The sequence below is a fragment of the Juglans microcarpa x Juglans regia genome, chromosome 2D, assembly GCF_004785595.1.
Source record: "Juglans microcarpa x Juglans regia isolate MS1-56 chromosome 2D, Jm3101_v1.0, whole genome shotgun sequence".
NCBI lineage: Eukaryota > Viridiplantae > Streptophyta > Magnoliopsida > Fagales > Juglandaceae > Juglans > Juglans microcarpa x Juglans regia.
The window spans coordinates 15952225-15969321 of NC_054596.1; the positions used below are offsets into that span (position 1 = coordinate 15952225).

General features: G+C 33.8%; 1 protein-coding gene across 1 annotated transcript; it reads right to left on the bottom strand.

The window, feature by feature from the left end:
* Positions 1–2009: 2009 nt before the first annotated feature.
* On the bottom strand, positions 2010–9842 carry LOC121250070 (phosphatidylinositol/phosphatidylcholine transfer protein SFH9). Its single transcript, XM_041148993.1, is given in 15 exon segments — positions 2010–2508; positions 3570–3644; positions 3740–4125; positions 5040–5124; positions 6545–6652; positions 6744–6833; positions 6940–7039; positions 7156–7205; positions 7285–7386; positions 7484–7561; positions 7658–7854; positions 7857–7923; positions 8192–8291; positions 8930–9236; positions 9325–9842. Coding segments are annotated over 15 exon segments (1806 nt in total). The 5' UTR covers positions 9332–9842; the 3' UTR covers positions 2010–2454.
* Between the last annotated feature and the right edge of the window lie 7255 nt (positions 9843–17097).

The window sequence follows — 17097 nt, forward strand, 5'->3', positions numbered from 1 at the left end:
GTTTAATCACACAGCTGCATTGTGACTTAAGCCTCTTGCTCATCCTTTATGGAGATGTACATATGCAAGTGTGGGAGACGTCTTTGGTATTTTTTTTATTCCTAATAAAAGCTACAGATGCTGCCAGCATTATTTTTATTCCAAATAAAAGCTACAGACGGCTTTGTGAGGTGTTTTTGCCAAAACTCACTGAAAATTAGTTTGTGAATTGAATTTGTTGGATAATTAGGTTGAGGAAAAAAATTAGTTGAGAAATAATAATTTAAGTATCAAATTAAATTATTAATGTACATATGGTTGGTGTAATTGTAAAATATGAAAATAAAAATAAAAAGTATTATTAAAAAAATAATATTATATTATTATTATTTTGAAGAATCTAATAGCTAATGTAATATGGAGTTATGGATATAGAAGTTTTAAATTTATGAAAAATATATACTTTTTTATCAAATTTTGTAGATGATTTTGATTGCTTGTTTATTTTATTTTATTTTATTTTTTTTAATGGTTAAGAAATGCATTAGTGAATTTTGTATTTATTTTAAATGTGTAAAGCTATTTAAAAAATGTTTTAAAGAACAAGGAAAAAAAAAAATACAATTGCGTGATAACGGGGGCAAAATGATGGGGCTTAGAAGCACTGTAGCAGCACCCATGCTAAAGAAAAATTCTATTTAACAGCCTTACACTATGCACATTTTTTTTTTTTCCTGCGTGTAGTCTAAGACTGTTGAGTATAATAACTATTTGCTAAAAGCCGATATCGTAATCAAGAAGCGTGGTATAAGTTCGCTGCACGATTTCTTGGAAAGCAATGCATGCATGCAAGAAACTAGGCCGTTAGGTTCGGTCCTGGTAATTTTGTTGAGGATTCTGGATTTTAACAGAGATTTCAAAGAATAAATAAAAGAGAAATAATAAGTGCAGTTGTGAGTGTACAAGTGCTTTGAAAAAAGTGGATAACTCCGGGATCCACATAAAAAGAAAATCGACTGCACGTCACTTGCGCACTCCACGGTTGTATGTAGCATTACTCTAAACAAAATTATCAAGTTGTGGAATCTAAGATTTGGTATGTCAAGACAATGTTGCAATTATTACAACAGATCTCAGAGATTTGAGGTTACCTACAGACCTCATTCTCCTTTTTAAACATAAAAAGCTTTATGGAGAATCCCATCATTATTTCTGCATTTGTTACAACAAGATGGAGTTGGCTACAAGCCATTAAAGTTAAAAGGCACTTTCTTTTATTGGATTTATGCTCTTCTTTATATTGTAAAACCTATATTTTCATATGTCTTTGCAATTCATTTTCATGGCTTTGCTTTGCTTTGTGTTTGCTTTACTAGCTAGCTATACTCAAGTCTCTCCTAAATGATTCCCAAGGGAATGTTGGCCATTTGACAGAAAAATATATATGAAAAAAAGTAACAAGAGAGAACGCTGAGTGGGTCTGGAGGTAGAAGATTGAGAACTGGGTTGTGAGTCTGACAGTTATAATTTCCAATAAGGGAAAATGTAAAACAAATATTTGTTTACATCTATAAGACTAGCGTTTTCTCTTTAATATATTTTAACATCCTTCTAGTCAAGTGCAAGCTCTAAACTCTCTTAGTCTCGTTTGTTTTCAAAACTCTTCTCATCTCATCTAATCATTATAATTTTTTTAAATTCTCACACAAAATAAAATAAACAATTCAACTTTTCAAATTCCAAAATAAAAATAATATTAAAAAATATATATTCTAATAATATTTTATTCAACTTTTAACTTTAATCTCAACTCATTTCATCTCATCTTATATGCAAAAACGTTGTTTTGCAGCACCAGGTGTGTGTGTGTGAGTGAGAGAGAGAGGTCAGTACTGCATTAATGCAAGGAACATCTACAAATGAAACACTTTTTCTTTAGTGTTGAAGTGCGCACCTTCTTTACTGGATCGAGTCAGTGTCACCTGACTGTGCAAATGCATTTTTCAGATAATAATAAGAATCCCAAGAGATCACAAAATAATAGATTTATTGAGGTCAAAAGGGCTTCAGGGAAAAATATTGGAGAACACAGGCTTTGCTTTTGTAAACTTGCATTTCGGTGGGGGTATTGGATACAAGTGAGTCAAAGTATGAGTGTAGCAGTCCAAAAGCAGAGTAAATTGTATTTGTATTTGTATTATGTACATGCCTATCTATCTAAGAGAACTCAATTTTATTTCCCTGTGGTTTTCTCTGCCTCGTACATAACTACTTTCAACTCAAACAACCTGAGAAAAGTTAAAAAATGAGAAACAGAATGACTCGCATTAAAAAATGTAAAAGAGATAGTCACCTAAAATGACAACCCTTCGAGTCTGCTGATTGAACTCCGGACCAAATTATTGCAATCTTGAGGGTCAAGACAGGCACTGTGGACTAGCAACTTCGGCAAAGCTGTGTCTCAAAATAACTTATTCATCTTCCTGGGGTGTAAGATTTACAATTTCTCGGCCAACAAGAGCTTTTCCCCTGCCATATTTGTAATTTGAACAAGTGTAATCAACCATCAAATCAATCACATTTAGTATTGCAAGAAGAAAACTATATCATTTAGTAGAAACTTACGCAGGTCATTGAAAATTATAAAACTTTAATAAACAAATGAAAATTAGGCCTAAATATTAATTAAATTGGTCCCTATGGTTGTGTATATGTCAAATTACTCCATGTGTTTTTTAAATCAACTTGTTACTCTATGGTATGGTTTTATAATCCATCAAAATAATCATTCCATCAGAATTTCATCATTACAATCGATCAAAAGATACTGAAGTGTCATGCCACATGTCAAAAACTTTTAACTCCTTTCGTCCTGCTGGTGGAGGCCATGTGGCCACCACTTGTAGAGGGGTGGATCTCCCCTCCCTCCATCCGGTCATTCCTTGGTGATTCAGATCTAGGCTGCCCTGGCTCAGCCCTACAAGGGTCATTGTGTGGTGGTCCGTGTAGAGCCACTAGAGCCACCCCAACGTGCTCTTCAGGGCCTCCGTGGGGGTGGCTTTGCTTTGTGGTAGCTAGGCAAGGACCACCCCGCAGAGCCATATCGTGCACAGCCTAGATCTGATCACCTGGGCTTGGCTAGGCGAACGAGGGAGGAGACCACTCACTACCAAGGGGTGGGCATGTGGCCACCCCTTCCTCGTTTTTTCTTTAATTATTATTTTGAGTTTTTTTAATTTTTTTTAATTTTAAGATAATTTGATATTTTGCAAACCACAGGGAGTAAAAAGTTAAAAAACTACAGAGACCAATTTGGCTTTTAAGGCAGACTGCAAAGACTAATTTTGTATTTAACCCAAAAAATTAATCTAAAACCCAGTGTAAAAGTCGGCTTAGGTCATTAAATTTGGGTCCTTCGATGAAAGAAAGAAACACAAGGTATGCACCCATTGATGTACCCAACTTCCCAAAACTTATCAATGATTAAAGTTTCTACAACTAAGTAATGATGGACAAAGTACTTAATTTTCTGTTTGAGAGCATATCCTTTCAGTTTTCTTTTACTTTTTTAATGGCCAAATGGAACATACAGTTAAGCTGTCGTCCTTTAAACTTTCCAATGAGTCGGCAAGCTCCACTTGCTTTGATGCAGTTGCAAGCAGTGCCTACAAACAAGGGTGAAAAAATACAATTAATACAAGAAAAGTTATTTGAACAGTATCTATATTTTTCAAAATTATGTGTGAGAGAAGGTATTTACTTTCTTTGTCTTCTGTAAATCATATTCAATGGATTTAATTCGACTTAGAGATTCCTGAAGCATATCCTCCTTCTCAGGAGGAATTTTTGTAGGTTTGTCAACAAGCTCATTTACCAATGTTTCTAGATGTTGCAGCCTTTTCCAGAGTGGGTCCTCTTTGATTGACTGTGAAACGAGCTGCTCCGGAGGTCTTGAATCAGCAAGCTTGGGTTTTTTATGTTTTCCTAACTGTTTTTCTGCATGCTGAACTGCAAAAAATCTCCACAACCCAGGTAGTAGTAGATATACACATGCTAATATTTTGAGTATGATGTGGAGCAAATTTGTTAAATAGGAAATGGACTTCTTTAACAGTCTTCTTTGGGTACTGCTGTTGGTTGCATCACCTGTCACAAGCACCAAGTTAGGAGCATGTAAAAGCTTGTCCAATAGCAAGTGTTCTAAGTTCACAAGATCATATAGAAGCATTTTCACTGAGAAAAAGAGAGACAAGATGACAAGTATCACCTTCATACTAAATAAACCAACTTCTGTAACAAAGAGAACCTAACTCACAAGCAATTTGTTGCAGCCATGTATTTCGAGCCTTTGATAAAACTAAACATTTTTTGCATTATTACTGGAATAATAGTTTTCATTACTGTGAAAATGTGCTAGAAGAAGTACAAATTAGAACATTAAAATTGAAAGCTCCTATGTTAGGTTGCAACAAGTGCAATAGGAAACCTACATTCTCAGTCTGGCTCATTTATTACAGTACAGTTCTTTTAGTATTTCTACAATTGTAAGTATATACTATTTTTTCACTAATCCATACTTATAAAAAAAATTGCAAATCCACATGTACAGGAAATGTTCCACTCTTCCTGTAGATACAAATTGAAGAAAAATATTTAATGCATTGGTATCAGTTTATGGCACATATAAGAAAATTCAACAATGAAGTCTTCCTTATCCTAATTAAAGAGTAACTTCAGTTGACAGAATGGCCAAAAATGTGGATGCACTGAAGAAAAAATCCAGCCTGACCAAGACTGACCAGAACCAAGAGCTTAACTGAGCCTAGACAATGGGGCATAGATTACCTGACACATTGCCACTGCTAGTGTTGCTTTAATAAGAAATTTACAGCCGAATGCAGAAAATGAAAACAGCTCAATCACTATGTTACTGGTAAATTTAATGGATGTGAAAAACCACTACCATAGAAGTCCATGGTGAATATCATTTATTGTACACCAATACTATCAAAGCTAAGGCAAGTCTTAATTAGCAGAAGACATGCTGAATGATAACTTACTTGTTGAACTAGTATTTTTGAGCCTTATCGTACTACCAACTGGTTCAACCAGGCTGTTGCTAGATGCAGGGTCACTCATCTTTTCCTGAGACAAAAAAGAAACACAAGGCAAGAGTTACTAGAAATGATGATGTCTTTGCATAGGTAGAACTGTACACAAAAATCTCAATATCCACATTAAAAGATGATGATCAAATGGGCACACATAAGAACTGATTCCTCATGGAACTCATACAAATCAGTAGCATGGACTACTTCATCCCAAACAGCAATGGAGAAAAGATATTCGGGTAAGATGTAAATGATCAAATGGATGATATGCCTTCCATGAATGTGTGCTAGTGTTTTTCTTATGTATCTACATTCCACAAAAAACAATTGACATTCCATTTTTGGCTCGCCCGTTATTTTTGTCCAGCGTCAAATATCAGAGATACTAACTCATTTTACTTTCCCACCATAAAATGTTATGACATCAATTAAAAAAACGAGTTAAGAAACATGTTTCAATTTGAAGGGTATAATGAAAAGAAACATGTGACAGATGGGTGGGAGAGCAATTAAATGCCACTCCCTAAAAATGTGTGCTTTGCTGACAAAATGTGAGGATCAAGGAGTATCTTTTGCAATAAATTACTTTTAAAAACCAGCATTGATTGCAGCTGCCCATCAAGTTGAATACAATAGAAAAGCTGTCGGTGAACCAAAAATACTGAGTTCTTTGTTTCAAGAAAATTAGCTTCAAGTAATAAACTCTTGTTCAGAAGATAATATATAGATTAAGGATGCCTCTGTGGCTGATTACATGGACATTTCTACTGGTTTTTGTCAGTGGTCCGTGAGGTTTATTAGAGCTGTTCAGGATTGGGAGGTGGGGGACATCACTGAGTTTTACAGCATGTTATATGCACTGAATTTAAAGGCTGGAGGGGGAGGATAGGTTGATTTGGATTCATTCGGGGAATAAGAATTTTTCGGTCAGATCTTTCTACAAGGTTATGTCGACTCATACTTCTATTGATTTCCCTTGGAAGAGGATTTGGAGAAGCGAAGTACCTCTCAAGGTTGCTTTCTTTGGTTGGCTGGCTTCCCATGGGAAATTCTGACTATTGACAATTTGACAAGCTGAGAAAGTGTGGGATTATTATAATGGATTGGTGTTGGAGGGTGGCATATTTACTGTCATGTTGGAAAGGAATTCGGGGCCACTGTCAAATCGTGACTGTTTGGAAGATGGTGCCTTTATGTCTAATGTGGTGTACTTGGAATGAGAGGAATGGTCGATGTTTTGATAATAGGGAATGTTCGATGGGAGGATTTAGAGACTTTTACTTTTTCACAGCACTTAGCTTGTAATTAGGTTTTTTTTGTTGTATACTTCCTGTGTACTTAGGCTCTGCCTAATTATGTGGATTAATAAATTCTTCTTACTTGTAAAAAAAAAAAAAAGATTAGTTCAGAATAATGTGTTAATAAAGAAATAGGTAAGGACAAAGAAAACTGACTCCCAGTACATTCATTTTGTGGCAAAGTGGCATCGATTGCCTGAAGCCAGAAGCACTTGAAGGCACATCAGATTCTGACCCAGCAAAAGATATTTCACTACAGGCAACCTGCAAAAAGAATAAACATAATGTAACAATATGACATAAGACTAGAAGACGATAGAAGACAACATGAAGTGTTAAAATATCTACAAGTTACCTTAGAGGCTGATAACTTGACTTCTGAATCATCAAAGTCAGAGAAACTCTTAGTCCTTGTCAGAAACATTGCTTCTCCAGCTTGAACTAGCTGCAAATAAAGTAGATTAAATGTCAAGGCATTAGTTTAAAATTCAGGTTTCCTGAAACATCGATGATTATGAATGAACCGTTCTTTCAGCTGACTAGGAACATACTTTCATTATTTTTGGATCATTCCAAGGCCCCTTGTCTGATCTAAGACACCCGCCTTCGTTCGGACATGAGCAACTTCCACCCAAAAAATCTGGTAGTTGGCTGTTTTAGCAGCAAATGTTCAAAATGATTGTTGCAATGAGTCAAAAACACCATATTCACAATTAAACGGCAAAAGTTTTTATGGTAAGTGGTAAATGTCAAGAAAGAATCCCAACCTTGAGTCTATTACCTCCAACAACTTATTTTGGAATTTGTTGCCTAAAACCTGTGGAATCAGTGAACCAGCCTTGATCAGTTTGTATGGCCTCTAAAAGTTGAAAAACATTTAAAAACAAATCTCATACATGTATCTTTGAGGTAGTCCTCGGGTCTAGAAAACCTTTTGCTGTATTCCATAGTAATTTGAACCCACTACCAGCGTTAACAATGAACATCTGATGTAATGTCTGTAAAAAATGAGCTAATATCAGAAACGATTGACGGATGCTGGTTTCAAGAACTCAGGTACCATAATTGTTTTAATTCCATATGCTATTAAACCACCTCAGGATAGTTATCTCCATCAATTTTCTGCATGCGCATAACAAGATCGTGGGCAACTTTGCCGAAGTTTACCCAGTTCTGCAAAAGAAATAGAGCAATGAGAAGCAATGACAATGTTCAAACACACAAAAAATGCAGAAGTGAGATAAATATTATGATAAGCTAGGAAGTTACCAGCCCATGCACATCCAGTATTGTTGTTGTGGAATCTATGTGTCTCTTGGCAGCAATGGAACATGCCGGGAACTTCTGACTGAAGACCTTCTCGAACCCCTGAATATGATATTTTAAAAACCGGTCCACCGTGGTGACATTCATCAGCTTGCTAGGTTCAAGTTTGCCAAGTCTTTCAATATAAACAGGCCGTCCCCTCTGTCCACCCCATGGTAACCATGTGGATACCAACGTTGAACTTCTTCATACTCATGATATACAAAATCCTATACATAAAGCATTGCAATTCAGAATCTGTTAGAACTTAAGACATTAAAAATAAACAACTGATAACAACTGGTAGTCCAGGTAAAACTTTTAACTATAATTAGAAAAAACAAGATAACCAAAATTACAAGCCTCAACTGCCCATTCAAGAACCTGAAATTTTTTTTTGATAGAGAACCTGACATTGGTGAAGACATTTGATTTCTATGAATTAGACATTCATCGTATCAAATTAATAGACATTTTGGTTTCTTTTTTACATCTTACCAGTAACAAAGAATCTACTTCATTATCTTTCCTCCAGTTAAGCATTTCGGCCCACATGTGGAAAGTTTTATCCATGTCGAATTTCCTTGCCTTTAGAAACCTGTAGCAAGGAAATGCCAGTTTTCTATAACTGAGCAAAATAAATAGGAAGATGGAACATAACATTCCAAAAGAAATAATTACATCTAGAACTGAATTACATGGCATACTTGGTGATACTTGTAAAAAAACACAAATAATACAATTGAACACACACACACCCACACTAATATACAGGCCCTCGCACACAAATTGGAGCATATGCGGTCCCTCAGTCGCCGTGTTGGGTAATTCTTTGCTTCTGATAGCAGAGTTATAACAACATTACAATGCAGGATGTTTTACAAAGCTAAAATGCTTTTTCCCAATATTCAGGCTCAATATTCTCGTTTTCTCTGGTTTCTTCACTTCAGCATCTGTATAATCCATTAAATGAAAGAATTCTCGACTTTCTGATGCCACACGGTTCTCGAATTCCAAGTTTCTCACAACATCAAACGGTCCAAGTTTTTCTTGTGTATAACACTATTGCTTCATAGTATGCATTCACAACCGCGTCTAAAATTCAAGTCAACTCAAGATATAAAAATTGAGCTCGCAATTGTATTAGACAATAATATCATAATAAAATTATTCGAAATCAGATTTCTGAACTAACATATGGAAAATTTTGTGTACGTTACGCGATGGTTCGGTTACCTTAGCAAAGTATGGTAATCATCGTGGCGAGGCGGGAGCAGATCTTTCGCAAGCAATGCATCGCGGAACGTGTTGACAGCTGCTTCTTCCCTGGCGTCCCGGACATCGTAGATCGAGAACGATGCGTATCTGCAATCGGCGACCCGGATGCCGCGCTTCCTGAGAGTGTGCGAGAGCCTCGTGGAAGCACTCATTGCCCTTTTCTTCAGAGATCTGCCCCGAACCCTTCGCCTCTCATCCTCAGACGCCGTCTCGGCCTCACAACCACTCCTGTCCATCCAGTCTTCTCGAATTGAAGCAAGTTCTTCTTAAGGCCAAAAAAACAGTAATCCAATTAAAAATTTAATATTTCGAGCTCATTTCGATCAAAACACGATTTGTATACGAAAATATACCTGGCATTGTATCTATGATACGCTCAGTATCCAGTTTTCAGATCAATATATGCACCAAACACAAAAATGGATAAGAATTATAATAAGATCTGCGTACTTAGCTCTAGATCTCGAAAATCCTCAAGATTCTCAAGAGGAATGAATAAACCCAAACAAGGATCGCAGAATTACAGAAAATGAGTTTGAAGAACGGAAACAAGCACGATATCAAAACCACCAAAGTCGCCAAAAATTCTCCTCCTCTCGCTCCGTAAAGGAATTAATACAAGCTGAGAGAGAGAGAGAGAGAGAGAGAGAGAGTTGCTTTCAGATTACGAAGGAATTTTCTCTTTATCTGTGTTTAGGAACTCTTCAGGTGAGAGAGAGAGAGAGAGAGAGAGAGCAGAGGAAGCGTAGGCACAAGTCGTTGTAGCGTGCAACGGCCGCTTCAGCGTTTGGCTCTCTACTATGGCTCCTGCAAATTTTCGTTCGTTCCTGTGTTTTGTTTACTTTTCAGTCATTCTCTCCCTTTTGTTCCCTTTTTTGTGCAAATTAATTGTTTTTTTGGGGTTCGATTTGTAACTAGAAAGTTAAAGTAGGGGGGGCGTTTAGGTTTACGACAGGTGCCGGCTCTTGTCGACGTATTTGGTGTTCACGCTTAGGGAAGGAGGAATAGGACGGAGTTCAGTGCGTCTACGTCACGGCCCACTTGCTGTTTGCCAAGTGGAGGCAGTGATACCGTGACCTGCCTATGCTATTGAACAGCTCCCACTTTCGCTAATGATATTATGACACGTGGACACCCGCGTATAAACCGCATTGTTCTCGTCGCACCTTGTGGTGTCCGAATCTGTGCCCCCACTCTGTATTTTTTTGTTTTTTTTAAAAAGTAAATGCCCCTGAAAGGCCACGTGTGCATTTATTTGGTACGATATATTTTTTTTTTTCAGCTAATTTCTAGCCTTTGTTATTGATTTTACGTGTTTGTAATCTGTATTTCGCTCGATGTGGACACATTATTAGAAGAATTTCTATTTGAGAAGCATGTATTTTCATAAAAATAAATTTATATATAATTTATATGATATATTAAATTTATTTTATAATAAAAATAATTTTATAATTTAAATTATCAAATCAAATCAAGTCATATCGTTTGTGTATTTATTTTTATAAAATCTTTTAATAGTTAAAATATTTATCTTTATATTTTCAAATGAATATGTAAAATATATTTAATAAAATAATTATTTGACATAATTTAATTTAAAAGATAAATTTTAAATTTTACTATTTAAATGATATGAAATGTGTATCTTACGTATCCATTAAAAAATATAATAATTCTATTATTACACCTCAAGAGTTAAGAAAGCAAAAAGAGTTAAGAAAATAAAAAATAAAGAAAGTCGAGATAGATCTACTAATTATTTAATAAAATTATTTGAATAATTATGAAAATTATAAATTCATAGACCATATTTGTGTCTAGTTAAAACTGAACATAGTGAGATACATTTGAGAAGATTGACAGCCTTTGGATATGATGGGACGTTAGAGCTGGATTTGGCTCTAGAATTTCCAGCCTTTTTTTTATTTATTTTGTGAAAAAAATTTATAGGATGGACAAGATGTACTGGTTGAGAACGCACGTTAAATTCTATACAAAAATGTTACTCTCACCGACAGTTGGCCCGACAATTTTTTTTTTTTATTTAATGCTTAAATAAGTATTTTTAATGAATTTTTGTTAATGTTTAAAAATATAAAAAATTAAATAAAAAAATTCACTCTTATCAATACCGTCTCGTGCTAAGAGCACTCTCATTGAATTATTTAAAAGTTAAATTTATTAAAGATTTAGCTATTAAACCATAAAATGTAATCACATTAAAATAGTTAAATTTCAAATAATTAGAATTTAGCTACAATCACTTCTAAAATTATTTTTAAATTTGAAAGGAACTATTTATTCATCAAATACATTTTATATTAATTATTTCTCTCTTCCTTTTATATAATTATTTCTCTCTCCCTTTTAAATGACAATTGAAAAAATATAATTAGAATATGATTACTAATTAATATATAATATTATGAATAGTAAAATATGATAAAATAAAATAAATTTATAATTAAAAAAATTAAAATATTTTTAAAATTATTAATTACTCATTACAATATAATGAATAAATGGTAGAAATTTGATGTGAATAACCAAAGCTAAATTAATCTTATATTATTTTATTGTCATATAATAAAAAAAATGGCTATTTCAATATAGAGACTTATGTGAATAAAATAGTTAAAAATTAAATTCATCTTAAATTTATAAAAAATGTAGTTTAACTTTAACTAATCTAATGAGAGTGCTCTTAGGTGTAGCATTACCCAATTCTATAACATTGTGTTTTCGATCAAGCTAGGACAAAAAAAGGGAAGGAAAATTTGGCTTGACATCTTATTCGATAATCCAACTTTACTAAAATAAATATTTTTTTTCAATTGCTTGGTTTTCTTAAATGAAAATGAGTTTTTCAACTGACTTTTATTTTAGGAATTTTCTAAATTTTGAAAGAGATTTTTTTTAAAAGATAATTTCTATTAATTTGGTCAAATTGAATTATCAAATGATATCCTCTCTAGAAAAGAAAAAATGACTTGGGTATGAATTGGTACTAGTTTAGATCTATCCGTCTAGTCTAGCAATCGACTTTATCTTGGAATATTCTTCAAAGCTTCGCATTCCAATTGAAAATAACAACTAAAACACAAGGTCAAGATTTTGGTTAAAAAACTAGATTGTGTATTAAAAATGGCATATTTTTGTAATCAAATTTTTATATTGCATGAACCAAACTTAGTCCACCCTCATGAAAATATGAAAAATATTAAATTGTAATTTTATTTTATTATTGTCTATCAATGTGTCATTACTCATTTATTATGTTTAGAAAATTAGAGCTAATCCAATAATTAATGGACATTATTACATGAGCACGGTGATATGATGATATAATACATAACATAAAAAAAAAAAAATGTATATTAATTGAATGCATTTTGAGCCAAATGCATTAGAATCAGGACACGTCTATTTTTGGTAAGAATATATAAGAAAAGTGCTATGCACCATCTTTTTATCATAATCTAATTTGACATTAAATGATGAGAAAAATGCTTTAAATGATGGATAGAATTTTTCATGAGAAATTATTTGTACAGGTTTCAAATAGATAAATTTTACGTAAGTTTTTATAAAAAAGTGGATACTATTTTAAAAATTAAAAACTATGTAAAAAAACTATTTTTTATTAGTAGACTCTACTTTTTTATAAAAATTTTGCATAAGACTTATCTATTTGTTACTTGTACTTAACATTATTTTTTTTCATATCTCAATTTAATAGAATTTAATTATGCAAAACAGAGAATTTGTAAAGAGTAATATTTATTTTAATTTTAATTTATCATATTAATCACTCATACTCATGTAACACATTTTTAAAATTTATTGTATACAGTTATTTAAGGTAGAGTTTGAATAGTGAGATGGAATGAGATAGTTTTAAATAAAAGTTAAAAATTGAATAAAAGATTGTTAGAATATTATTTTGTAATATTATTATTATTTTGTAATTTAAAAAAAATTAAATTATTTTTTATATTTTTTATAAAAATTTAAAAAATTATAATATAAGAGAGAAAAAATGAAGAAGGGGCTAGATAAAAAAAGAAGAGTTGAAATGCGTATGATATTTGAGCGGAGGATAGTGGAGAGAGAGGGCGATGACGTCAGCAGATCTAGAAGCCGTTGACGTCGTATCCGAAAGATACCTTGAGCACCAATTGACGTGGTCGGGACTCGGGAGTGGCATAGAGGAGAGGAGGACAGACACGATGGGGCCACAGAGACAGACACCGCCGGGAGGTGTTATGTCATGCACGTGACAAATGCTGACAGATACCACTTGTCTCGCTCCCTGGTTGGCTGAAAAGGCTTTTATACCCTGATTAGCACGTGACCATGCCCCCGACCATTTACCTTGCCTTTTCTTTGGATTTTGTGCTTTATTCCCACCGACACAAAGACAACGTTGCTTACAAAAACATTAATGCGAGGAAAAAATTCTCCATTTTAACCACTGCATATTTTTTTTCCATTATAAATATATGATATATAAATATGAATAATAATAAGTTGTGAGAATAATAATAACTTGTGTAACGTTAATTTAAAATAAATTTAAATATATTTAAAAAAATTTAAAAAAATTATAGATCTTACGTATAAATAGATATCGAGTTAAAAAAATTTATAAATTTTACATGTAAAAAAATTTTAAATTAAGTGATATTTAGTGATTTATAAATTATATATTTAGATGTTAGACTAGAGTTAAATTTAAACTCAACTCATATGAATTGAGATCAATTTATGTTTCAAACGGGGCCAATCTAGTTGATCTTTTTTCCATACATTGATTCATTTTTTTTCTCTCTCTCTCTACTGAAAACACCTATTTGACTTTGATGGTTCTCTATTTCCGCTCCTTCCAATATTGAAGGGAGTAATTACGATTGTATATCTACATTAAAATTAATAATGCTAAATACAGCAACATATAAGTCTCACACACTTATTTAAAACATAAATAAAGTTTATTGTTAAAAAATTGACTTTTTTTTAATATAAGTCTCGGATTTATTTATTTTTTTAAAGAGGTTGCGTGGGCGGAACCAACAATTTTTTTAAGAAACCAACTTTTCTATTATGTAATACGTTTATGTAAGATTAAAAAGACATTAAGAAAAATAACTATATATAAAACTAAATCTCGATAATTTGTTATATGTGCGTAAAAATAACATTCTAAAATCACAATTTAATATATGTTTCAGATTTATGATAATAATGTTTCATGAAATAATATTCATCGATTATTATTTCTGTAATGAAATATATATTTAGAATTTTGTTTTTATACAAATTATCAAATGATCTTTTAGAAGATCGTCTTTCATTCTAATGTGTAATTTAGTTTACTAAGTTTCATGTAAAATCTATATATTTTCTTGTCACGTTAAACATATAATGATATAATTGAGACCTTAAATAATTTGTTTCTTGCTCAATGAAGTCTAGAGAATAAAACCTCTAAATCATCAATCTTAAATAATTTTTTTAGTATTTTCACTCTGAATTCCATATTAAGAATACTAATATTGTACGATAAAAAATTTTGACATTCATATTAATAAATTTATTATTTCTTCTAAACTTAGTTTAAATTAATCTTAGTGAGGCTACATCCTTGAAAATAGATAATATCTATATATTATACAAATTTTAGGACTATAGAAAAAAAATTAGACAAACATTTAAAAGTATATTAAAATTTTAGAAAAATTTAGAGAGCATGCGGGGATTATATATGTTTCGGGATCATTCTTTATAATTATATAATTATAAATAAAATTTAGGGAGATTTTAAAAGTTTAAAAAATTTTGGAGAGGCGATAGCCCCCAAATCCGACGTGGGTTTCACTATTGTGCACACCCTAAAACAATAAAAAAAAAAAAAAAAAAAAAAGACTGAAACACTTTGCAACGGTCAGATTAATAAACGTCCAAGAACACCCTTCATTCAGTGGTTGCCATGTAAGGAAAAACACAATAAGAGAAATAGGCATCACCACACAGAAACGATTCTAAGCACCCACACAGAAATAGGCTTTCAGCTCTTTGCCCCTCTCTTCGTCTTCATTGATGCCCTTTTCTTCCGTCTCTTTGCACCACTGCCCAAGACCAAACTTAGTTCCACCGCCACCATCTTAGTCTGACGCCTACCATCCGTTGCCTAACTTGGTTTTTCAGACCACCTGACCCTCACGGATTAAGCACCATCTCACCCACATGTATTTAGCAAGCACCATCGGCCACACGGATTTCACACCACGCTAGTCGGCAACTAATGGTTTTTCATGGCTGACATTGGTGACCTTGGTGTTGCTCATATAATTTTTACCATTCCCAGTACTCAATGGCATTCTAATGGGTTGAAATATATGTGTTTGATTAAATGTCAATGAGAAGATGAAACTTGAAAATAGAAGATAAAACTCGATACAAAATGCAAATAGAAGGGAAGAGAATCTGTAACCCAAAATATATAAAAGATTTTTGTGTTCTGGACCTAAAGAGCATGATTCTATGGAAGCTATATAGACAAAGGAATCCAAGTCCGATTTCACCAATTTGATTTGTGGAGTACTGATTTGTCTAGCTATGGACATAATGATGTATGCACTTGTAGTCTAGTTGTTATGAATTGTTGCTTTAGCTTTGTAGAATTTCCTTTTGGTGATGCAGCATCTTGTTGGGGTATATGTAAAGACTGATTTTGGAGCTGAAAAAGTGTTTGCTAAAAGTTGACTCGACAGTTGACTCGAGCCAAAGTTCACTCGACGTCGCTCTACATACCGCTCGAGCTAAGTTCAAGTCCGAGAGTCCTGCTCGAGCAAGACACAAACCCTAGTGTTCGCTCGACCCTTGATCTATACTCCGCTCGAGCCAATGTTCATTTGGTTGTTCGCTCGAGGCGCGCTCGACACGCCGGTTGAGCCAAGCACGCAGTTTTGCCAAATTAGGGTTTCTAGTGCCACTCACTATATATATGTCATATTAGACTTGTGTTGGACGGTTTCAAACATATTTTGAGAGAGAACAATTGTCTACTGAGTGCATATTGTGTGATAGAGCAAAAAGCCCTAGAGAGTGTGAGTTGACATTGAGTGATTGTAATCTCTTTTGGTTAATAAGATTTCTGCAGCTCTGTGGATGTAGGAAATTTGCTTAACCACATATATTGTGTGTCGTGTACTTGATTGTGTTGTTTTTACTTTATTTGTCATCGTTGGTGTATATGTTTGCATAACATTTCACAACAACTGGTATCAAGAGCCAAGGTCGGATCTAAAGGAGAATGATGGCTGGAGATAAAGTGAACGCACAAGGGATCGAGAAGTTCGACAACACTGATTTTGGGTACTGGAAGATGCAGATCGATGATTATCTCTATGGGAAGAGGCTTCACCTTCCAATGTTGGGAAAGAAGCCAGAGAGCATGGATGATGCTGAGTGGACCCTATTAGATCGACATGTTCTAGGTCTTGTTAGGCTAACCTTGTCCAGAACAGTAGCAAACAATGTCAGTAAGGAGAGAACCACAATGAATCTCATGGCGACTTTGTCAGGTATGTATGAAAAGCTGTCTGCAAACAATAAGGTGCACTTGATGAAGAAATTGTTCAATCTGAAGATGTCGGAAGGTATGTCTATAGGCCAACACTTAAATGAATTCAATACGATTACAAATCAACTGTATTCTGTAGAGATTGAGTTTGATGATGAGATCAAAGCATTGATTTTGTTGGTATCGTTGCCAAATAGTTGGGAGACCATGAGGATGGTTGTGAGTAGTTCAGCCGGCAAGTCAAAACTGAACTATGATGACATACGTGACATGGTACTTGCTGAAAAGGTACGTAGGAGAGACTCAGGTGAGTCATTGGGTTCTAGATCGGTCTTGATTGTTGACAATAGGGGCAGAGGACGTGACAGGTCAAGCTCTAAGAGTAGGGGGAAAAGTAAGATGAGATCTGGGTAGCAGATCACATGTTGGAGTTGTGGCCAGCCGGGCCACATCAAGAGAAACTGCAAGAATCAAGAAATTTCTGATGATGATGCTGTGAATGTAGTGACAGATGAAATTCATGATGCCTTACTCCTTG